This window comes from Juglans microcarpa x Juglans regia, chromosome 6D (assembly GCF_004785595.1).
Source record: "Juglans microcarpa x Juglans regia isolate MS1-56 chromosome 6D, Jm3101_v1.0, whole genome shotgun sequence".
Taxonomy (NCBI): Eukaryota; Viridiplantae; Streptophyta; class Magnoliopsida; order Fagales; family Juglandaceae; genus Juglans; species Juglans microcarpa x Juglans regia.
In genome coordinates this window covers 3,280,513-3,306,121 of record NC_054604.1, presented here as the reverse complement: position 1 = coordinate 3,306,121, position 25,609 = coordinate 3,280,513, and the positions used below count along the sequence as shown (strand labels likewise).

Here is a 25,609-nt window from a genome sequence, read left to right as displayed (position 1 = left end):
CAATATAATTATATTTAAATAACATATTTTATAATATTTTTTTTACAATTACTAATCATGAATGGGATAATACCTGTTCTTAATAACGTAGTATATTTTTTATAATATTATATACAGTTTTAAAATGTGTAAGTCTCGCATATTTTAAAAAAAAATTATAATATATTTATATAAATTTTAGATTTATCCAATTTTTTCAGATAGAATATACAGAACTTATATACTTAAAAATTGCAAATATCGTTAACATGCAATAAATAATCTGTCGAATTTTTTCTTCTCTCGCCACAAAGACTATAAGAACCTGTTATATGTAAATATATATATATATAATTATTTTTTGATTAAACATGCCATATTAATTATATTTAATTCGATAACATGATATATAATGCTGAAAAAAATATTTAAATCCGCTTGAAAATGATGAAAGCTATGTTTGTAATACCAATTAATGATATTGATCTGACCTTTTTTAGAGAAATAAAAAAAAAAGAAGAGAAAATTAACCAATCAGAGTGTATCCCACAAAATGACACAAAACAAATATATAAAAATGTTTCCGTGAGTGATGTATGATCATATATAGTTAATTAATTAATTAAGCCACCAAAATCATGTAGTACTCGGCCTTATCCATTTTGAAGTACTTGTCAAATAATCCAAACTTTAATTAATTAAATATCATCATGACTTGGACGCAACTGTCTCTCTCTCTCTCTCTCTGATTTTCTTCTAATTAATTTAATTTAAAACAAGGTTGGCTGAATCATGAAAATGGAGTACCTACACTCTTAAGTTATCTGTTAATGATGTGAAATTGTTCTCGCGTTGCGTTTTACGCCTTCCCTTGCGCCGTTTTGAGATCCAGACGATTTCTGATCTCCTCATCAGTAAGGAAACTAGAAAGGAAAGCTGCATTTTCACACGCATTCATGATCTTCCCCGCCGCTTTCACTCACGGTTCCCACCCTCCTCACGCGGTGCTAATTTAATTTGAAATTTAAATGAAAGGTGCATGCGGTCATGGATAACGTGCATCATACTTTATAAAATTAAAAAATTATTATTATTATAATGCATTAATAAACGGATTTAGAAGTTTTATTTGTTGTTAATCTAATTATAAAGACATATTTTTCAAAGAGGCAAGAATATTATTACTATAATTAGAAGATTGGAACCATTTTATGGGTTTGTTTAATCAGCTTAATTTGTAATTGGATGAGAAATGTATACAATTTATAATCACGAATATTGTCTATGTATAATTTTTCTTATCAGTCATTATTCATTTGATTCACACTCCACATTTTATAAAGAAAGAGTAATATTACTCATCATCTTAACTTTCATTATCATTTCATCATCCTATGATGTAATATTAGATGATTATAAATTATTTATTATATTTTACTTGTAAACCTATCATTTAATGCCACATTATGAAATGATGAGAAGATGATGAAAGTTAAAATAATGAATAGATTTTTTCATCTAAAATACCAGTTCTTTTTGGTCAAGATGAGGGGATACATGCAATTCATAAAACATAAGAACACCATTAAAATTAAGCATTATACGAACACTCAAATTCAACATAAATATTTACACACAAACTAAACCAAAAATTACAATTAAAAAAAAAAACATCTAAAATCATATATAGTATATATGTTTTGTGTTTTCTAGGATGGATTTTGATTCACAAAACCGACCCACCCACCTCTCATTTTTTTCACACTCAAAATTATTTTCAATCTTTTAGAAAGGCTGCAAACTCCTACTCAGTCCATTGACGTTAGCGAAGAACCCTACCAAGTCCTTCCTGTACGGCAAGGACCTCTTATCCCCTTCCTTCACTGCATTCCCTTTCTTCCCACTTTCCGGCGACGCCTCGTCCGTCGTCTTTACCGCCGTCCTCTTGCTCTGCGTCAAGAAGACGAACGTGTCTTTCCCCTCACTGTTACTCCGGTAAAGAAGGTCCCGGAACTTCCATCTCTTGGAAGAGCCGGTCGAATTGCTCTTCTTGCAGCTACCGGGCGAAGAAGGTGCAACGTTGGCTGGTGGTTTTGTTGGGGCCCACACGCAGTAGGTTCCGGTTGGGATTCCGTCGAGCTCGTCGGCTTCGGAGGATGAGCAAGACGCTGGCTCGCGGGCTTCTTCTCGTTCTCGCTCCTCTGTCATGAGCCTTCTCAGAGGAAGACGACGAAGCTTCGAGGTATTTGAAGAATCAGTGCTTGTACGGGAATCGTTAACGAGTAGGCTCTGGTCGAAGATCGGGTAGATGGGTCTGATCTGGCCGTTGTAGAAAATCTCGTCTGCTGGGATAGGAGACGAGACTGGCTCTCTGCACACAAAAGCGAACTCAAAATCGTCGTCTTTGTCCTCGTATCCATCCTCGTCCTCGCCGTTGTTCTTGGACATGTCTTCTTGTTGTTGTCGTTGATGAGTTGCAGCGTTTGAGATAACTCGAGATGAAATAGGTGGGTTTTCTGTAGCCCAGGGAAAGATGTTAGTGTCGGAGTCGGCTTCCTGGCGAAGTTCCTCCACGACTCTGGCAGCGATCTCAGCTAGTTTACCGGGGGAGTAACTGTTGAAGCTGGGAGAGAGCGAGACCACTGAACCCCCCTGCATTTGGAGCTCGATAGCTAACTATTTCCGCTTCTTTTGCAACTCTGTTTTGCAGACGCTCCGGCACTTGAGATTGAGAGAGAGAGAGAGAGAGAGATTGAAATGGCGGAAAGTGTGGAGGGTTGGGGCCAGGGTTATATAGGTGGGAGAGTGGTTGGGAAATGTGAGCAAAAAGATAACCTACAATCACTCCAATATCGGCTCTAATTATCATGACAAAATTAATTAATTATAATCAATTTAGCTATTTTTGGTGTCAATAACTCAATGATATTTACTTTATAATTAAGATTTTAAATACATAACACTAAATCATATTTTATTATTAAATAATATAATTTATATTTGTTATTTTTTGTAAAATTTGTATTGTTTGAATATTATTTATAAGAATTAAAAAACTATTTGTTAAAATAATATATTTTTTTCAATGGTAGATAACATGTGTGTGCTTGTGGTGGGGACATGTGAAAGAGTGATGACTTCTGAGAGAGTTCACACGTGTTGGAAGGATATTGCAATCTAGAATGCTGGTGGGGTCCGTGTGAAAGGTGAGGATGGGACCCGACCACAGACCTGAGACCACTACTGTTTTTCCCTCGTCCTTTGCCATCCATTATCTGAATCTCACTTTAATAAATGTAACCCTGTATACTTTGTTTGGTACAAATAATTCTCGGATTCTCCAATTTTTTTGTTTTTGTTTGTTTTAATTCTTACTATTCATTCGACCTAAGGTCCTAAACTGTTTTGTTTTTCGACATTACTTTTCAATGTTAAAAATTTTTATTTATAATATATTTTGAATAAAATAAAACCCGAAAAAAAGCTTCCTATATATTCTTTTTTCGAATTTAATTATAATAATGGAGTTTTTGTTGATCAGAACGTACAGGGATATGAATAATGAATATGAATCTTGTTTTTTCAATTGCAAGGCTTATGGAGACTCAGAGCACATGTTCTGATCTCATATACTAAAGTTCGTAAATTTTACTGATTTACTAAGGGCTCGTTTATTTTCGAAGATGAGATGAGATGAGTTGAGATTAAGGTTAAAAAGTTAAATAAAATATTGTTAGAATATATCTTTTAATATTATTTTTGTTTTGGAATTTGAAAAAGTTGAATTGTTTATTTTATTTTGTATTGAAAGTTGAGAAAGTTGTAATGATTAGGTGAGATGAAATGAGATGAGATGAGGTGTTTTCTGAAAACAAACGTGGCCTAAATTAACCAATTCTTACATAATATTGGTCATCAATATCATCTTTATGACTATAAGTATAAGTAAACGAGTAATGTCAGATATAATTTTAGCTGTTAGAATGTACAAGTCTAATATTTTTAAGATGTACAAGTTTCGTAGACTATTTTTAAAAAATGAGAATCATAATTAAAAAATAATTTTTTTTTTTATGTAGATCTCATATTTATCCATTTTCTTCAGAAGAGTAATAAGAAACTTCCATAGACTATATAAATTATTTTCTTTAAGTAAATAAGATAGCTAGACAAGCCTCTTAAATTTTCAAGTACTTTCAACTTGATTTGTTTACTATATGAGTTGTTTGCTAACATAAAATCTTATAGAGTAGTGATATTTGAAAACATTTATATCATACACACACCATCCACATGTTATAATTTGATTTGTAAGACTTAAATTTTAAAATTTATATTCCAAATCAAATTAAGTCACGTAAATGGTGTATAATATAAAGACTTTCAAATAGTACTACTATTACTGTATAACTTGTATACAGCTATAGTATATACAAAGTGAGCGAGACTAATGATCTCAATATAGATTTTCAGATGTAAATACAACATATAGAACGTTTATTTATATTTTGTTAAGTCTATTATTAAAATGATAAGATATGACATAATTAATCTAATTTATAATAATAATAATAAGTACTGTTTCTTACAAATATAAGATTTATCGAATTATCTTTTACAAGTTCATCATATATATATATATGTGTGTGTTAGTTTACATATATAGCTAACTTAAATGTTGTAATTTTAATATAGTTAATAAGTATTAAGTAAGAACCCATTAAAATAAACTTATAAAAATGTAAAAGATTTCATTAATGTAATTCATTTTTTTTTTTATAAAAGAGATTATGAATTAAAAGACGGTGGTGGAGCTAGCTCAATTGGTAGAGATTGTAGCCAACAATCGTGCAAAAATATAATACTGATCATGTACGTATATCAACTTTATAGGTAGGAACTATGGATGGTATGGGCGTGAAGGACGGCGCGCGGGCACTGACTTGTACGCATCATATTCTGCGTACTAAGTCGTGACACGTGTCAAGTAGCAGATCATCTGTACTATTTTTTTTTTTTTTTTTATATACAAACAAGTTGCTATGTACATATAAGTTTAAGTATTAACCTGCGTATTAATATTATTATCTTTATATTTTAAATTTAAATTATCAATATTTTTAATAAAATTTATTTTCTGATCAATCATATTGAATAATTACACATATTAATATATAAAATCACTTATAATTAAATTTTTCCGTATACATAAATTGCATAAGCCGCTCTTCTAACCAAATTCATAAGAGCCAATTTTGTTAGTAGATGAGCAATTTCATTTGTTTCTCTATAGTTGAATATCACCTATTAAGGCCATTCTTTCAACATTGACGTAGTTTCATACACCAAAGATATATACTCTAGTTAAAATCTTCGTTACCGTTAGTCGCCTTTTCAATAACTTGAGAGACTCTTTCAAATTCTACTGTAACAAAACCAAAATCTGCACATATCTCCATCGCCTTTCTTAAAGCCATACCTTCAGCTATAAGGTTCCATGTTATAGCTAAAGTTGCTGCTTCACCGATTTCTTGAAGCTTCGCATTTCTTTTTTCCTTATACCTTTTGGTTACAAAGGACACAAATTAGTTTACCTAACTTTATATATCTAAATTTATATCTAGTTTCCTTATATATATATATATATATATATATATATCTAAGTTTGTATATATATATATATAATTTTTGTAATTTTGTAATTCGTAAAAATTGATATGCCGTATATTATTTTAACTAATATAATTAAAAAAATCTATTATCAAGTCAGTATGTAGAGTATATTTAATAAAGAAAATGATAGTATGCTCCTCATTTTGATTCTTCATGTATTTATTTTCTTAAATTTTTTTTTATTTAATGGTTAAGGAAGTGACTATTAGTATCTTGATTTTTTTTTTTTTTAAAAATGTTTAAAGATTTTTAAAAAATATGAAAAAAAGGAAAATAAATAAATAAATGGGATTTAGCTTAGGAGGCATGCCCAAGAGTGATTGCTGGGCGGCACCCTAGCAGTACCCATTTAATAAAGTGCTTATATATCATAAATTGATTTAGGAAATAAATCTTAAAATTTAAATCTTAAAAAATCAAATCTTACTATTTAAGTCATGTGGATAATAAGACAATTATAAAAAGTAATTTATAATATTACTTATATATTCTCATTACTCGAATTAATTCAATCTCTTTGAATTTTGAATCTGGATCTTAAGATGAAATTCGAAAATAAATTTACATGATAACATATATATATATATACACACATATAAATAATTTACATAACCTTATATATATATATATTAATAAAATAAATATCTAAAACTGGATGATAAATATGTGGGTATTATATATTAGAGAGTCACATCTATTTGTCGGCAGTTGATCTAGAAGAGATTTTGAGGAATTGATCAATTGCTAGCTAGCTGGAGTCCGTAAGCTGTATGATGTTGATAGGAAACCTACCCAGGTTTGGGATCCAGCATCCTAATTTTAATTTATTATTAATTACCAACCTAGCTAGCTAAATCACACCAATTGCAACATAATAATCAGAACAAGAAGTTATAAATTGGGTGATGGCCATATCATTTCTTGTTAATTATATGCTATGATTGAATATGGCATATATAAATATATATATATATATATTTTATAAAAAGTTGGGTGGTGAAGATCAAAAAATCAAAAGAGATGAGATATATATATATATATATATGTTCTAATTAATTTGTTGAACAAGCTGTTGAGTACTACTAGTAACATTATTTTTTGAGTATATATGTATGAATGATGATTAGAAAGGGTTTTAGTTGACTAAAACTTGATTGTTTGTCTAAATTAGAATTGAGTGCTGCTACACTCACCGCTCCCAGCGATAGCTGGGAGCTACCGTTAGTTATAGGGTTTTATTTTATTTTTATTTTATTTTGTCTTTTTATACATGTATTTTTTAACACTTTTAAATATTTTTTAAAAAAATAAAAAAATCATAATATTATTAGAAAATACTTTCTTAATCATTAAGTAAAAAAAATTAAAAATAAAAATAAAAAAGCAAAGCGATAGAGTTGAATGGTAAAATGGAGAGGGAAGAGTAGTATTATCTATTAGAATTTATTAGGGTACATCAATCATCACACCCCCGAGGTGGCACCGATATCGATCGTGGCCTAATGCGATTATTGTTTTGTCAAGCTAGGCATATATATGATTAACTTATGCTAATCAAAATATATCAAACTTGTGGACAATGATATATGTAATCAAATCAAAAGAGTGGAGGAGTAGTAGTTACTACATATATATATATATGTTGTAAGTTTAGAGAAACGACAGAGTACTGAATTGGTGTAAGTCAAGGAATTAGCTAGGTCGTTTGTCATTTTGTTGATAAATTATGACAACCTGCGGCATGATTAGCGGCAACTTAATTATGTGAATGAATGGAATGATTTTGATGCAATATTCCTCGATCGTCACTTGGATTTCACTTTTATCATTGATTTTTAATGTACTTTTTGTTGCAGCTAGCTTGTGGTTTACATCATGAATTGCCAATTAGCTAGCATGGGTAAAGAGAGAGACAACGTCGTACATATATAGTACTAGTACTACATTTTCTTTTCTTTTTCTCTTTGAGGGTTCTTTGATGGTTGCATTATTTCTTTGGTGCAAACCTATCTTCGGTCCCCTTAGTATTTCCCTTTTGCTAATTAATCATTTGTACTTCACTTGTTAACATCATCGCATTCCTCCCCCATCATAGTCCATGGATCCACCGCCACCCTTTGCTTGATCGAGTTTTATCAGTTTTAAAAGACATGCAAAATGATATACACAACTATTTTTATAACTCTTTATAATAATTTATATAACTCTGTTTTAAATGAGATACATTTTTATAAAATAATTTATAAAAATAACATCACTTTACATAAATATCACAAATACTTTTTAAAATAGGGTAATGATATCCTTATACTCCCTTTACTAATGACTCAAAATGTAGAAGAATGTCAATTTTTATAAAATTAAATTTATTTTTAATTAAATTACATGATTACGTTAGTTGATTGAATGTATTTTTTGCTAGATTATGAAGAAGGTCATGTTCTAAGAATTTTAATCCAAATTTAAAGAGTAAATGGAAAAAAAAGTAGATAATAAAGCAGTAATAAATAAGGTGTAAATATATCATTATCCTTTAAAATATAATTATATAAATAATCATAAAAAAGACGTGCTTGTATTAATATTACTATACTCTTTTAAAAGTTAGTAGAAAATTATTCGAATGATATACGTACGTCACCTTTGACGTCGTATTTATGACATTTGATAAGTTTATTAATAACCAATGTACTGATTATTAAAAACGAAAATATAAAAAACATGCTATTTTATAATTTCACGCAGTTAAATAATAAAATATAAACATACCATATTTTTATACCTGATCACCATATTCTAAATAAAGGGCATATAGTTCTTATAAAACAAATCATAAATAATTATAAAAGTCTAGTCAATTTATAAAAATATCTCTATTTAAAATGTGATTGTCAAAAACAAATTATAAAAATGATTGTACGTATCGTATCTATATACATGTACATGTACGTATTATTTGAATCCTCTACAAAATGCATGCCCGTGAGAATTATAAAATAGGCAAAAATAAAATAAAAAAGAGCATAGATTCAAATAAAATGATATATAATCTATTTCAGACCAACTTAGACATGATCGAAGCTTTTTCTACTAGTCATTAGAAGACTTTGGAAACATTTTTCCCGTATGACGTAGGATTCTGCATTAATTAAATAGCTAATTAGAGTACTACATGACAAACTGATCATGCAGAAGCACCACTAATAGATATAATTAGATTTTTTTTTTCCTTTTTCAAGTGGGGGCTTATTACACTAAAAAAATATTTGTGACGAGTTATTTATAATAAAAATAATTATTTACGGCGAGAATGGACTAATTTTAGTAAGAAATAACTAATCATTTTCGTAACAAATGACTGACTCTATATACATATATATATATATCTGTTCAGGCACGGGGTTCAGGGTATCATTATTGTATCTCTCCAGCTGTTCTCGTGGGTAGCTACTTTTAGGCACAAAATGATAAAATACTATTCGATCGTCTCTGTATCTTTCAATTATCTTTGCTGTTACTTTAGGTATAAAGTGACAATTATCTCACAGAGGACTATATATATATATATATAGACACGAAAAGTTAAACTTTACAAACCCTAATTGACGGCTGCAAGAATAATGGACAATTTCAAAAAGAAGATTCTAATTTCATAGAGTGGAATACGGTACCCAAAGAGACAGATAGAAAACTAAGACACTCAATTTTCTAGAAGAAATTATATTATTGGATTTCGGTGAGTTTTGGTGGGACAAAGGAATTAATTTGCTATATATATATATATATATATATTTGTAGGACTGAAATTCAGTCTGAAAGCTCTTGTTGTTAGAGGGAAAAGCTTCCTGACTATTATAATGTATGTACAAAGAATAATAGTAATAATAATAATAATGACAAAGACCCTTTATGGATTCAACAATTTGAATTTTCTTGGGTATATATATATATGCTTGCTTGCTAAATCCGCATTAATTATATATATATATATAGGTCTGTACGTTGGAAAAGTATTAGAAAATAATTCCTTTGACTTTTCTTGATCGTTTTTAATGTGAAAATACAAGGACAACGGGTTGACCTTTGAGGAGAAAAGAATAGATATCCCAATCAATTAATTTATTAAAAATAAAAAATAAAAGCTTTGTTCTTTTTCACTTGTCTGGTACTACGTGATTATATTTTATAAGAATTTCGTTAGTTGATCTCATTTTATTTAATTATTATAATTTTTTAAATTTTATATAAAATAAAATAAATAATTTAACTTTTTCAAATTTTTAAATAAAAATAATATTTATTTAACTTTTAATTTTTATTTCAATTCATCTAATTTCATTTTATCTGTAAAAACAAAGGGGGCCAAATCATTCACTTTGAAGGTCATCCTCTTCGTCATAAATGGTCTCTTTGTCTCGAAATAATATAACTCAATAGAAAAATCTCAATTTATTGAGCCTTTGATACAATCAATTACGAGTAATTTAAGAGTATTATGTGATCATTAGTTGATGTAAAAAAATATATAATTCAAATAGGCAAGTCAAAAATAGATGTTTGAATCATATCGATAATTCTTTTTTTTTTTTTTTTAACTTCTATTTCTTTTCATGGATTCTCTCTCTTTTTCCTTTTTTCAACTCCTGCTAAATATATAATAATATGTGCAATTCAAAGAATATTATTTACTATTGAATGCTGAAAACTAGTATGGATTTCCATTCTAATTCTTGAGATAAAGTGAACAAACAGATGTTATAAAAATAAGTTTACAAATGTCAGTCCAATGTGATATATAAAATTTTCTTTACATTAAAAATAAGTTACAATTTAATATATCATATCATATCACATCAATTTATAAATTTTTTTAATAAAACTTCTTTATATGGAAAACATCACTTTTTTATTTATTCATCCTCTCTTTTCTTAAAAAAGTTTGGGCTACCCAAATCCCAATGGCTTGCTAAAATTTGTGTTGACACACAACTATATATGGGCTAGGCTTAGATAAAGTGTCGTACACCCAATATAAATTGTAATAGAGGTGATGGACTAAAGCTGGTTCACATGCAGAAGGAATTTGCTCTAGGCCCACTGAAAATGAATAGCCATAGCGCATCTCCCTCTGTGTCTATGGCTGTTATTTCTTACCTTGGACTCTAAAGGACAGACCTTTGAAGGTGGAGGATTTGATTTTTCCTGTATCTTAATTTGATTTCTACCTCAGATTCTTGGTACATTGCAAATGCAGATTCTTAATTAGGAGTGTTTATCCAGATTCCAACCCAGGAACCCGGGTATACCCGGACCGAGTTGGTCCGGGTCAGACCCGGGCAGGATCCCAAATAGATTTGGATTTTTTGAAACTTGGAAATATGGGTTCTGGGTTATACTTGGATTTTTTTTTTTTACAAAAACTTTTTTATTATTAATTGGACTTCAAATATTTTGTCTCCATATAGAATTTCAAATCATATTCTCAATTGAAAACCCATATAAATCTCTTTTTAGTCTTACTTCTTAATACAACATAAGCCTATAAACAATTAATTAACTTTTTAACTAAATGCATGTAAAAAAAAAAAAAAATCAATATTCATTATGTAAAATGCATGCGACATATAAGATGCAATCAGCTACATATTATATTGTTTGAACTAATTTGCTAAGAATATTACAAAATACATACATTACTTTAATCAAACTCTAATACACATCAAATTATTTACAAAAAATAAAATTTTTTTTCTATCAATTAGCTTTTCTTCCCACAATCATAGGATAGTGGTTTTGACAAGCTCTCCTGGCTAAATCAGAAACTAGTATTTGATGCGGTTGCACACCATATGGAAAAGGAATAGGTTACAAACTAGAAGCAATATAATAGGTGTACATTAACCTAACAAAAATAAAACTCTAAAAATCTGCTTGTTTGTAGAATTTTATTCTCTCACCAAGTTTCCTTCACTCTCCATAGGAGAAGTCCCAATTCTTAACTCTCAAAAAGAGCATCAAGAAACAAACACACTAAGGCTCCGATGCTATAAAGGAAGTGGAAAACCCTGCACAAAACTACAATGACAATGGCATCTTAGTTTCATGCATGAATGGATTCTCAATCAAAGCTCTCTCAAGTCCATTTTCCTTCAACCCCATCATTGTCTCCATCATTATGAATTAGAAGGCTTTGAGCATTTGGAGCTAATAGTTCTAAATGCTGAGCTCAATCCCAACTAGATTTAGAGTCAACAAGGTTCTTCAGTGTTATAAGTGGGTAAGAGTGCAATCATGATCACGTGTAAGGTTCTTCAGTATTAAAAGAGTTGTAAGCTTTGATCTCACATCAACCCTAATGAATGTTCTAAAGAAGAAGAAAAAAAAAAAAACCTTAACAACCAAACTGGGTCCGAAGGCTACCAAGAGGGCTTCTTATTGAAAATACCAGAACAAGATACTATAAGATTGACCAATGAAAAGATGCTTTAAGCAGTTAGGTTGGCAAAAGGTAGCAAAACTAAGAAATAACAGCATTCAAGATTCGAGAAAGAACAAAATAGAAGCAATGATAATCATTTTCTAAACATCATAAATAGCTGTAGCCTTTAGATTATGCAAGAAGAAAGCACTTACTCCAGATTTTTTCTAGCATGAATGGGAAGAGAGACTCACAGCAGCCTCTGTTGAAGATGAAATTAGATGATCATCTAAAAAAATATTAAAAATGAGTTAGATAGATAAAAAACCGAGATAGATAGATATTAAAAAAATATTTCAAGTTTCAAACTTACCTTCAAAGTCTATCGACTATACGTATTATTCCAATTCCCGGATGTCGACAGGTTGGGTCCTCAACCAATTTTGAATGCAAATGAGGGTTTCGACAATCTCTAGAGACAATGAACTCCTAAAATCATCCAAGATGCTTCCTCTAATACTAAATGTGGACTCCGAGGCAACAGTGGAAATGGGGGTGGCTAACACATCATGTGCTACCTCAGCAAGAACAGGATAATTGGTGGCATTAACTCTCCACTAATCCAAAATATCAAAACTGGGTATTTTTGTGCACACCTCTCCCACAAATGCCGATCTATTTCTGATCTAAACTCCATAAACCCTTGCTCTTGAAGGTATTACTCTAACCTCATATCAAATTTAGTCGATGTAGTAGTAGAAGTAGAAGTAGTGCTTGGCCTCTCTTGAGCCACATTAGAACTCCCCCCACTACCCACATGAAATTTGTTATACTGCTCAATCAAGCGGCTTAATAAGAGTTTAACCTTGGCCTCTATCCTATCCACCAACTCATCCCCTTTGCACTATTTCAACCAAAACTTCATTGCTATCATTTTATATCGTGGATCAAGCATAAAAGCAACATATATAATCAAGTTGAACCTATCTGTGCTACCCAATACTTTTCATACTTACTTTTCAAATTTATGCTCATGGTTCTAGTGATAATATCATGACTATTGCACCGGGCTTGTTTGTGTTTTTCAGCGGTACTCAACATAAAATACGTGGAGTTCCATCTAGTAGGAACATCTAAGCAAGCCATCATTCCACTAATATTTTCCTTTATTGCACAAGCCATGAACTTGGCAAACCTCGACGGTGAAGACTTCACATATCTAATGGTATCTCTAATCCTTATTACAAACTCATAAACATCTCTCAAGCCATCCATAACAATCAAATTCAATATATGGGTAGCACCCAATATGGTACAATCACTATCCTTTATTTTCCTCCCCATGTAATTAACAGTAATATCATTAGATGAGGTATTATCAATTGTGATGATCAAAATCTTATTAATCTCCCAATCATTCCTTAATTTCAAGATACCATCAATCGACATAGCTAGCACCAAAAGGCACCAAGCAAGCTTGTATACTGCATGCAGGAACTAAGCTTGTTTTACCCTAGAAGTTCAAGAGTTTCAGTGTTACTGCAATAACTGAGTGTGTTTGTATGATTCTGTTGTTGTGGAATCCGACCATCTCAGGATTGAGTTTCTGTTCTAATAAAGTTTCTTGCCGGCTAGACTTGCGGTCCCATTATTAATTGAGTAATGATACACACAACAAAAACCTCACATTTATTGCGGAACAAAAACCGTGGTCATAATTAACCATCTTGGGATTTAAAGGAAAATTCCAAAACCTAGGTGTGCACAGTTTTTTAACTATCAAAGACCAACACGAAAGCTATCCTGAGACCCATCACTCAATTTTGGGTTCTGATCAACAAAATCAAATCCCATTTAAGGGAGTTACCAGTTTGCCATCAACAACACCAAAAGGCGGCTTTGCTGCAATATGCATTCTATTACTAAGAGCTAGGATCATAAGGTTGTTAGAAAGAATATGATCAAAACACCTTAATAATAGTGTGAGGGGAGTAATCCCCAGGGCCGGGCCCGGCCCACAAGGCTCGAGCAGTTCTAGGGCTTGAGGACAATGGGTGGGTAGGGCTAGGAGGCCCGAGAGGAGAAGCAATCAAGCAACACGCATTGGCTAGGGGCTGGAAGGCAAAATTTTCTGATACCACTATTGGTCAACAACCCCAATGCGTGAGGTCAAAGAAATTTTTTGTCCCTGAACCCCAGCGTCTGGACAGGCCTAAGGAGTGGACGCATCTGACCGAGGCCACGCCACATTTAATGAATGGTGGAAACAAGCACTTTATGACAAGGAGCCATGCCACATTTAATGAAGTCTGAGGATAGGCACGCCATAATGTGCCTCTTAGGTTATCAGTGGTCACCAAGATCCAGTCTGGCAAGTCTGTTGTACAACAGGGAGCTAGCAGGGACACACAACCAGAGTACGGAGTGACACATCCACAATCCCCTTCCCAAGGATTGCCCCAGACCAGGTATATATACCCCCTCCCTCAGCGAGGGGAGGGGTTCAGACACTTTGATACTTAAGATTTCATAATCCTCTTAAGGAAATCGCATACTGATTTCGGCATCAGAGTTGTCCCCCATCACTCCGAAGCTCTCATTTCTTCATAGCTGTAGATGGATGAACTGGGCTCCCGTGGAGTTGCTCGGGCCGCAAAACACGACATCAACAAATAGTTATCTGTATATAGTATTGAGATTGGAAAGGAGTACAAGTAATGTGGATCACACCCAGCACCATGTTGCACCATGTGCACCATGTGCCATGTTTTGAAAAGCAATTCTAGACAAATTACTATATTGAAAAAACAAAAAGGGTACAATCAGTGTGGATCACACCCAGTTGGAAACACGAGAATGCTTTGGGAATGGACGGATAGAAACGAGGAGGAGGCCACAGACATTTTGACTCAAGATCCATCAGTGAAATTATGTGCTATATAGCTTGAATTTGGGGGAGGAGCATTTGGATGTGATTTGATCGATGATGTTAGGAATGTTGAAATCAACTACTTGAGTGGGGAAAGTCTGAGTAGCATCCATCAAAACCTTGAAGTCGCCTTTGGAAATGATGTTACACAGTCTAAAATGATGTCATTTAAGACTTGGATTTAAGCGCATCTGAGATGATGGGTAAGAACATTATTTAGGCTTCAACAGTACTGGGATTTAACATCAACCTGGGGCAAGTGTGTATGATACAGGTACCTTCAAGAGGCTTTAGTGCCGAATCTCATAATTTTTTTTTTAATTTTTTTTTCAATGTTATCATTGAGCGGTTCCCACTTCTCAACCATCTTTGACCCATCGAACAACCATCGATCGCCATGAGTGGGTATCAAGGAAGGCCATCCGATTTGTTTAGATAGTCTAGTCAAAAGACTCGGCAACCAAAAAAAAAAAAAAGACTAGTGACTCGTAGTATAGGAATTCTAATTCACGGATCATAACAACAACAGTGACTCATAGTATGTTAATTATCTTTCTTTGAAATGAAATTGAGGACATAGCTTGGAGATACCGGCGGGTGGTGGTGGAGTCCACTTGGGAAAGTACTGTTTGGGGTTGACGGTTGAGGACCAGACTATTCGGATCCACATCTGTAATCATACTATTAAGAAAAGTGTTAGATTCATAAAAAAAAAAAAAAAAAAAAAAAAAAAAAAATATTTCATAAAATTAAATTCATAAAATAGGGTGATTAAATTTGATACGTTTAATATTTTTTATCCGATATACTACAATAAAACACGTTAATTTATGAGTTTAATTTTGTAAAATCTATTTGTTGACCAAACATTTCTATACTGTTAGATGTACTGCTTTTGGGCTTCCCACAGAATCTTACAAAACTATTGAAGTAGAGAGTCAAACACTACATTATGCCAACTCCTGTTGATGAAGCATCTATCAGCTTGTAAAGAGTAGTCAATTCTGTCCTACTAATTTCAAAGCCGAATCCATTGTTTCTATGATCTCAAAGTTGATATGCCAAGTTGTTTCATTCACATGTAATTTTCTTGTACGACAATTTAATTTCCTGGCTTTAAAGCTCATATCCTTCAAATATGCAGCAAAGATGATGGATGACCTTTGCATGATTATGGATCAGCACAACATGTCCTCATAAAAGAGGCAGAGCATATGACAATGTGTGCACAGGGTTACGAGGTAGGTGCGTTTAAGAAGGTGACCAGAATTTCAGAATCTGGACCTGCCTCCTTTTTTTCAGGGATGAAGATTAATTGAGATTAAAATTAAAAAATTAAATAAAAAATTATAAAAATATATTTTTTAATATTATTTTTATTTTAAAATTTAAAAAAATTGAATTATTTATTTTATTTTGTGTGAAAATTTAAAAAATTGTAATGATGAGATAAGAAATTTTCAAAATTTTCAAAGTTTTGAGTTTTAATTTTGAAGTAAAGTCCGTTTGTTTTTGCAGATGAGTTGAGATTAAAGTCAAAATTAAATAAAATATTGTTAAAACATATTTTTTAATATTATTTTTGTTTTGGAATTGAAAAAGTTGAATTGTTTATTTTATTTTGTGTGGAAATTTAAAAAATTTATAATAATTGGAGGAGATGAGATGAATTGTGAAAATATACGAGTGCCTCACGTCCTCACCTCCTGTATTTTGCTCAAAATTGCATCCTGAAATGCTATTACGAGTTTGGCAAAGATAAGCACAAACGCACAGAGGATCCAGATTCCAGCCCCTAAAAGAAATGTAAATTTGTAACACTTTCTTTTATCAACCACAGTTGGTAATACACCATGCGATTACAACTGAAAGGACACCATATGTAGAACTCAAAACATCTAAAGTATGAAATCCCACTTAGCCGCTCAAGTATCTGCTGCGTCCCTCATCATCTGCTTCCCTTAGAAGCAGCTGATCAAAAGTATCTGCTTTTGTTTCGTTCATGTTCTTGACAGCAACTGACAACTGCACTTCTTATCCTCCAAACAAAAGCAAATTAAGCAATCCATTTGTAATTCCTGCACTTATATTACAGAACCCATTCGAACCCTCACTTCATCAGAGCCACCTTTTATGCAAGGCTGGTTGGGGTCTTGAGTTCCTGGAGAAACAAAAATATCAGAGATCTCACTCGAATAAAATTCTCTTACTTTAGGCAAAACGTGAAATCTAAAATTCAAACTTAGACTGGAAAAGATACCAGCAAGTATAATTTTTTTTAAAATCTGAATCAAATAAACCTTTACTCTATACACTACATAATTACTTAAATCTCACAAATTAACTGGAAGCAAAAAGAATAACCATGAACTAGCAATATGAGTTCATTTTGATGACAGTAGCAGGCATAAGCTGGAAGACCTGCACTAGAACAATGGCATAACTGCATAAGGGAATATAGCCACCAAGAATAAAGGAGACGATATAAGCATAAAGTGGAGATAACAGTTATGCTCCACCTTAATTATTCCCCACTCGGACAGAGCTTTCATTCTACTAGCACATCCTCACCCCATATTATCTAATGGTAGAGAATTTGCTTACTGCAATGCTTGAAGAAAAACCATTCTCCAAAAGTAGGATTCTATACGCCCTAAAGACTAAAGCTACCGCAAATATTAAACAAGCAGATTCTGCAAGGTAAACACATTTTGCTTCAAGCAGATTCTTCTGGATAGACAGATATCGTAATCCAAAGAACCTTTTTTCTGGCCAACTTTAGCTCCTTGTACGACTTACACGCATATATTAAACAAGTAGCAACAGATGAGGTTTCCCAGATGGACGGACCTTATAAACAAAATAGATTTTTATTCAAGTTCCACCTCCCAAGATCGATGCATCAGCAAATTGTTGAACAATAGAGGAATTTCTAAATTCAAAGAGGCCTTGTGTCAATTTGTACAACCTACAAGTGAAAATCAACTACATAACCAACGTTTTTGACACGGCTAAGTAAATTTCCAATTTGATGACAGAAGTGGTACCTTGGATTTGAATGACTTGATAATAGCAATCAACAACTTATCTCCGGCTATTTGTCTGAGTTTTAGTACCAGTTGATTTCGTGATATCTTCTTTTCCTAGAGATAGACCAAAAGTTCAAGACATCAAAACATATAATATTAAAGGATATCTGAAAGAAAAGGAAATTAATTATTTGTGGCCTGTGATAAAAGTGCAATCTGGAGTACTTACTTTGTGAGCTTCATGATATTTGCTGATCACCGAGACGGTGTGAGGTGGTAAGAACTTCGAAAGTGCAGAAATTAGAACTGGAAATGGAACCCAAGGTGAAGTGGGAACACTCGATGGTTTTGGAATCCTTGCAAACTCTACAAAATTATACGTACAGATAAATCCCTAATTTCCCAGTCAAGGACATCCATAAACACACATACACAAACAAAGGCCAATTGCTGACCTGCCAAGCAAGACGGAGCTCTGAAACTTATAACAAACTCAGGCAAAATATGAGTATTCATGTGGGTACTCCACACAATATATTTCCTAGGAGCTGAAAGATTATCGACGGCTGAATCGAATTCTTCGGAACTTGGGTGACACTGCTCGGAACCGATCTGCACAAGCTCTGCCTTCCCCAATATAACACGACTCAGGAGAAGATATCGCAGACCGTCCTTGTCGACTACCGAGTTGCACGCACTATACATAACGATGTTAGTATTGGCATAAACCAATTACACTGGAGAAAGAGACGCACTGAAAGAAACTGTGATAAACAAAAGGTTGATTACCTTTCCAAAGGTGAATAATCCGGTGAAAGATAAACGCCGCCGCCAAACAATCCATTATTCTGAGATATCCCACAATGACCAAAACCATGTGAAGCAATCTTAACTATGTCATCCTTGGAAGCACCATACCAAGCATACCTGATATTGGCATTGCCACCGCATTTCTTCTCCATTGCCTGGCCATAAATCCGGAACGTATTCAACCTCGCTTGTCCCATCAGACCGCCAAAACCATTTCTATGAATACCGACTACCTTTGCTTGCACACCAAGCGAAGCGAAACCCAACACGAATCTCCGTTTGACGAGGTCGTATACTCTATCTCCTTCAGCCAGCCTAACCAAGTCGTCGAACACCGGGAAATGCTCAGTAGGGGAACCGGAGACACTGCTTTCGCAATCAGAAACCGATGCTTCTTGATCAGTAATGGTGTCAGACTCCGAATCTTCCACACTCGTTTGCCCAAACTGCTCGTCGGATTCTTGTTCAGACAAAGAGTTAGAGGTCGTAGTCTGAAACCCATGAGGAGAAGAATTCATGTTTCCAATTGGAGAGAGCGCTAGCCGACATTGGTCTTGATCTCCGTTGATATTCTCCATATCAGCGAAAGAGCGTGAAATCGCAACCGCACAGTAAGAGAAATGCAAGAGCGATTTGTACAATATAACCGCCAAGACAAAACAGACTAAATACACAGGTAGAAAAATGGGAACAAAGACCACCCACCCAGAAATCCAAATGGAAAGAAAACAGAAGCTGAAATGGACCGAGCGGAAAGGACTAATCGACGAATTCAGAGAACGCAACGTATTTGCATAAGAATGGATACTAAAGAAGAAAAAAAGAGAGTATCAAATCCAAAAGAGAATGCAATTTGAAGATATGGAGATTTATATAGGAATGAAAAGACAGGGTCGCATCAATTTATTATATGGAGGAAGGATTAATTAAACGAAATGAACAAAAGGAGATGTGATAAAGGAATAACTTGGTGTAGAAGAAGAATCAATGCATGTAATTGAAAGACGTGCGAGTGTGGTGACGGTGAGATAGTAACTGAATGGAGAAAATATTGTTACTTACGAGTTTGGGAAGAGGAAAACAGTCTTTTCGTGTTATATATACCAGAGAATATAAATATATATGAAGTAAAGGAACCGCCCAACGATTTGGTAATATTACTAAGGCGGTGAAAGGCCGCCCAAAGATTTGGTAATATTACTAAGGCGGTGAAAGCGGCTCAAACTGTTTTTGCGTGTGAGAGAGAGAGCCAGTCGTTTTATTTATGTTTTACTTTTCCCTCTCGAGGCGAGGCGGTTACCTCCGTCGGATTCCTCTCCCCCTGATTTGATGTCGAAACCCCATAATGCCCCTTCATAGTCTTTTTCTGCACCTGTATGGATAATGATTATTTTTTCTTCTTTCCTATTTAATCTAGATAAGGATTCATTTGATTTAATAAATAAAATATATTATAATGTAAAAAAAATTATAAAATGGATTATAATTAATAAATAATTTATGATAATAATAATAATAATAATAATAAAAATAAAATGATAGGAACACAAAACTCTGATCTGTGAATTACTTGGGAGACAAGTCAATATCCTCCTCATTTGGTGTTCCAGAATAGGAAAAAATAAAAAAAATAAATAATAAAAGGGCAACCTTACACAAGTGACAAGACTCCAGCTCAGACAGACTATGGGCTTTGGTCTTTCTCGTTTCAGATGATATTTTAGGAATAATCCTTTATTATCAATTACTATTTATTATTTCACTTTTATAAAAACATTCCACACTTTATAAAAAAATATTCCCATCTTATGAAAAATAAATAAATTATAGATAGTATAAAAGTAAATAATGACTGGCATAGAATTTTTCGTTAGCAATTAGCAATCCCATCTATATAATTAACTCAATTGAAATGAGACAAAAAAAAAAAATCATCTTTTTTTTTGTGTCTTGGACCCTACTTTAATAAATACAATAACATTAAAGTCATTGGATGCTGCTACAAGACGTGTTTGTTGAAGAAGCGAGGCCCAGCTTCTTCGCAGAGGATTGGGTAAAAGGCTAAAGAGGAAAATGGGTAAAAAAAAGCAAAGCCACCCCTCTGTACGGCTTTAGTCGTTCTATTCATGTCATTTACAATTTATGCAGTTATATGTATACACAACAACATGTATGCGTGGCTGCTGCGTCCCGTTTCATCACATCCAAGAAGCCCATCCAGGAAACATATGACACAAACGCTCCGGATCAATAGCATCCTGTATCAGCTGTTGCACCTGCAAACGAGAATTCTCTTTAATTTTACATCAGATGATATATACCCAAAGTGGACGGAAGAGGTTCCAAAATTCTGTTCGAAAGCCAGTCCGTTGCATATGGTTCGGCCTTCAACAAGAATTCTCTTTAATTTTGTTTTTTTGTTTTTTTCAAAAAATTATCCTCAAATATATATTTTTATAGGGGAAATTACATTTTGTACCTTTGAACTACCATCCATTTTTAAATTTACACCCTACGCTTTTTTCTTTTTTTTTTTTTATTGGCACCGGCCGTCCAAGAATTTAGTCCTCACTAATCCTCGATTACACCCTAAACTACCCTAAGTTTTCGATTTACACACCAAACTACACAAAGATTGCAATGTGCACACTAAATTCAATAGGTTTCAATGTGACTTGCGTCTATCTAAGGGGTTAATTCGAAGTTTATGAAACCAGTTTTAGGTCAATACAACAATTTTCATAATTTAGGGTGCAAAAGTTAATCTAATGGTACTTTGGGGTACAAATTGAGCATTTTTAGAGTGTGTACATTGTTAACATAGAACCCTCCACCCTGCAACCCCAGCACAGATAGGAAGGCTGATAATGACCCACATGATTGTCTTGTAAACATCAACTTAAACTGAAAACTATACAGAAATTAGACCACTGTTACCAACCTCGTGGCTATGCTATGAACTAGAACTTGAAAATGGTGATTTGGCTAAGAGGCTATATGAACCATTGAGCAAGAACACTGCTTTCAAAAGCTCATATTAGACCGAGCAATGTTTAGAGATGGGACACACCCATCTACAAAGAAACCAATGGGAAGAAAACTTATTTCTAATCTTGGTGTATCATCATGCTCACTAACCGGCCAGTTGATCTTACAAGCACAAACTTAAACACCGTATGGGGAAAAATGAACAGATTTATTCGGCTGTGATTATGTGCATTGGAAGCAACATTCAAAATTACCTGCCCATGTACACTTCGCATTTCACCATCTTCATATCCATCTAGTTTTTGTTTGACACGCATCAGTGCACGTGCAGCATCCTTGTTACCTTCATACTCATCATGTGAGCCTTCAAAGATTTCCAGATCGTCATCCATTTCCTATCACGGGAAACAAAAATGTGAATGGCATCAAGCCTATGCATACAGTTTGGCCCAGCACCCGCACTCTTTCCACTCTTCTTCCCTATTTTCCATGGACCTTCCTTGCACTTCCATGGACCTTCCTTGCCTAGAGCATTTTTATTTATTAAATCTTATCAGTTCAGGTTCTGTTCAGCATTTTCTAGTTTTAAAGAGTGATTGCAAAACTTTATGCAATTTTCTGACAATAGACCACAATGGAACATTCATTTTTATAATATAAGCACATAATCGGCTGGTTGAGGCAATCTCTTCATTATTTCATTGAGTATATTCTGTACAGGTGAGAGGAAGCGGGAAGGATAAAATTTGTTGAATTTTTTCCAGAAAGGGACTTCTACGATGCACTCAACCTTCAAGTTTGAGGTTCATTCCTGTTGAAGAGCATAAAGTAATGAAGCTACTTTGAGGGTAGCATTCTTTGGTTGGACAGCAGTACTTCAAAAGATTCTCACGGCGGATGATTAGAGAAAGAGATGGGTGATAATAATGGATTGAGTAAAAACATCGATTACCTTCTTCACTGCGAGGTGGTTAGGGAGTTGTGGGCATTGATTTTTCATATTTCTGGGTTTGAGTCAGTCGTGCCCCAACGGGGGTGGTGGAGATATTAATGTTTGTAGGATGGTTCCTCTGTGCTTAATGTGGTGCATTTGGCAGGAGTGCAATGCTAGAGCCATTGAAGATGGCAAGAGGACAGTGTAAGAGTTAAAAGCCATATTCTTAAAACCCTCCATAGATAGATGGCTGCCACCATTGAAGGTGGATCTGTGTGCATGTGAATGCAGCATTGAACAGATTGGAAACCAAGGTTTTCATATTTTGCAGTATTTCACCCCTTTTTAAGGTCATTTTCTTTGTATTATGCTATTAGAAATGCTCATTTTGGACTTGTTTATCCATTATTAACTTTCATAAGATAGAATATTTAAAGAATTCTTTTCTTTTCCTGGTAGATCCCATATCTATTTGAATTTAACTTGCTAAACCATTATCACTACACCTTGGACTGCGTTATCCTCCCTCCAGCTTTTTTTTCATATGCAGAAGATAGCATGCATCCATATGGATAGAGAAAGAGAAGTGCTACAGCCACAAAAAGATTTCACAAAAGTAAACTCACAAACTGACATGACTTCTTGTGATCCGTTAGATTTCCTTTACAATAAAAGTAACTTTACAATCTGACGTGCTACATAAAGATACATCAGTTTGTAGGTTTACTTTTGTGAAATTCTTTCGTGGCTAAAGCATTTATCTTAGAGAAATTTCCAAAATACCTTTTGACGCTGCAAGGCCTTCAGAGGAGATAATGCCCACTTGTATAGGGGATCATGTATAAAAACCTGCAGAGAATTCACATCTGTTATCATGAAACTTAGAAATTGCAATTGTTCATTACTGAAAGAATCTGGTTAAAGTCAATACTTCAACAATTGTCAGTAATGCTTCTTTATTTGTCCGCATAACAGAAAGAGTTTCCTCACAACATCTTCTGAAAACCCCTTCCACTCCAGTTACACCCATGCCATCAATGATGTCTCTTGTAAGCCTGAATGGAACCTGCCCAAGTTGACATAATATTAGATTAAAGCATAGAACAGTGACTGACCAAAGCAAGCAAAGTGAAAACAGAGAAGAAATCTTCCATTAGGGAAAACGAACCCTCTCTGGTGTCTTAAGCATCAACCCTTGCTCAAAGGCAACACCAAGATCTATATGAACAACTTCAGCACTGGCTTGATCAATTAAAATATTCATGGCATGTCGATCTCCAAGGCCAACAATGTAACCAACCTGAAAACGAAGAAAGTCAGTATTTCATCAAGGTTCAAACACTCCACATGTGATACTTAGCCAACTTTACACAAGGAAAAGATCTTTTCACAGATAGTTACAGACGTGGTTGGGATTTGAGCTTAAAATGGTATTCGGACAAATTGGATGAAGTTCTCATGCTTGGTTAGTTAAGCATCTTGGGGGTAGAGAATCAGAGTGTAATGGGAAGAACAATATCCACACTGATTCAATTACATGATCAGAACTGTCCGTAATAAAGTGTTCTGGCAACACCACAATGGTAAAATTAGCAGGCAATGTGATACAAAGAAACATGAAGACAGCATGGAGGTAAATTCTTCCATCTCTTCTACCAGCTTGTGCCAAAAGCACATCATGTGTATTTAATACAAAAGCCCAACATAAAAAAGTAAAAATAAAAAATGCAAAACTGCTCGAACAGACTTCCAAGTAGTGTATAATGATACTCAACTAAATATCCCCTAAAAAACGATATTCCACTAAATATTAGAGGAAAAGTAAATCCTCGAAGATGAAAATCATTCTCGTATTCCACAATATAAAGAATGGTCATTCTCAAATAAATATAGGACCCAAGTCAACAACACCATGAGGGTAGAACACACCAACCATGGAACTAGCAGCCACACTCCGTGTATAAGCAAGTCTCTTCTCAAACCAGTCAGCTGGTTGTAAAAATCTCTCCAAAAAAAAGTAATGCATGACAGGCCTGCATAAGGTGTCCAAGAAAAAGGTGGCTAAGTCCTAAATGTGAAAAAAAAAAAAAAAGGTAGTTTCTACCCAGTATAAGGGTTTAAATTTGAAAAAAATAAATAAAAAAAAAGGAGTTTCTACCCAGTAAGGATTAACCTGAATTTCTCATAAACTTCTTGAAATGCCTTGCGCTTGTCTTTCTCCTATATAAAAGATCAATATCAATTTATTTACTTGAAGGTGAATGACAAATACCAATAACAGTAAATGACAGAATGAGTCAGTGTGTAAATGATAGCAGCACAACTTTGGCACAACAATTTCATGGCACTGCCATATGATGAAATTATAATTCTTTTAGTATTGGAAGCATTTAATTATTTGGCAGTGCCATGTAGGCGGGATGTGTAAAGTTGTGTATAAGATGTATATCATTACTCTTTCCCAATTCACTTCCACCACTATCAAATGAGTAATGCTAGGTACAACTCTCGAATAGACAAGCCATATACAAGCCCTTTGTAAAAAAGTGGGTCCCACTAATAAAGAATAGGCTTTTTTTACACTTTTTTAAGGTGGGGTCCTTTTTTTTACAAGGGCTTGTATGGGATTTGTCTATTTGGGGCTTGTACAAATCATTTCTCCTATCAAATTGCCATGCTTAGTCTGAGGTTTGGAATTGTCCACTGTGGGAACAGAATATTTAACTAAAAGTAACAGATATGAGAGAGTTCTCATATATGCTTTTGCTAAAGCTTTCCTTGATAACATTTATGACACGGTTTTGAAAGGCATTCATAAACTGGACATCAAGAACAAGCATTGCACTGTG

The 25,609-nt window shown here is 33.6% G+C and overlaps 3 protein-coding genes and 1 long non-coding RNA gene across 7 annotated transcripts in view; 1 reads left to right on the top strand and 3 right to left on the bottom strand.

Moving 5' to 3' along the window:
* Positions 1-1,542: 1,542 nt before the first annotated feature.
* Positions 1,543-2,794, bottom strand: LOC121235887. Its single transcript, XM_041132318.1, has one exon. It carries the CDS (start codon positions 2,635-2,637, stop codon positions 1,765-1,767), a length of 873 nt encoding a protein of 290 aa, XP_040988252.1. The 5' UTR covers positions 2,638-2,794; the 3' UTR covers positions 1,543-1,764.
* A 13,344-nt stretch (positions 2,795-16,138) lies between these two features.
* On the bottom strand, positions 16,139-19,991 carry LOC121235325 (probable inactive poly [ADP-ribose] polymerase SRO5). Of its 4 annotated transcripts, XM_041131666.1 has the most exons (7): positions 18,818-19,986; positions 18,484-18,725; positions 18,258-18,394; positions 18,047-18,142; positions 16,821-17,160; positions 16,684-16,737; positions 16,139-16,287 (listed from the first exon to the last, which is right to left on the bottom strand). In XM_041131666.1, the coding sequence occupies exons 1-5, from the start codon at positions 19,414-19,416 to the stop codon at positions 17,131-17,133; spliced, it is 1,104 nt and encodes a 367-aa protein (XP_040987600.1). In that variant the 5' UTR covers positions 19,417-19,986; the 3' UTR covers positions 16,139-16,287; positions 16,684-16,737; positions 16,821-17,130. The 4 variants fall into 4 exon arrangements, with proteins under 4 accessions (XP_040987600.1, XP_040987599.1, XP_040987602.1 ...); XM_041131665.1 differs by having other exon boundaries at positions 16,684-17,160; XM_041131668.1 differs by lacking the exon at positions 18,258-18,394 and having other exon boundaries at positions 16,684-17,160; positions 18,818-19,991.
* A 784-nt stretch (positions 19,992-20,775) lies between these two features.
* LOC121234092 (serine/threonine-protein kinase ATM) overlaps positions 20,776-25,609 on the bottom strand; it is a 100,682-nt gene continuing 95,848 nt past the window's right edge. Inside the window, 7 exon segments of the mRNA XM_041129908.1 lie at positions 20,776-21,114; positions 22,081-22,221; positions 23,544-23,609; positions 23,692-23,826; positions 23,929-24,060; positions 24,694-24,793; positions 24,934-24,980. Coding sequence (XP_040985842.1) covers positions 21,037-21,114; positions 22,081-22,221; positions 23,544-23,609; positions 23,692-23,826; positions 23,929-24,060; positions 24,694-24,793; positions 24,934-24,980 — 699 coding nt within the window. The 3' untranslated portion in view covers positions 20,776-21,036.
* LOC121234093 lies at positions 21,066-23,199 on the top strand. Its single transcript, XR_005934301.1, has 2 exons — positions 21,066-21,216; positions 22,547-23,199. It is a non-coding gene; the product is annotated as an uncharacterized LOC121234093 (long non-coding RNA).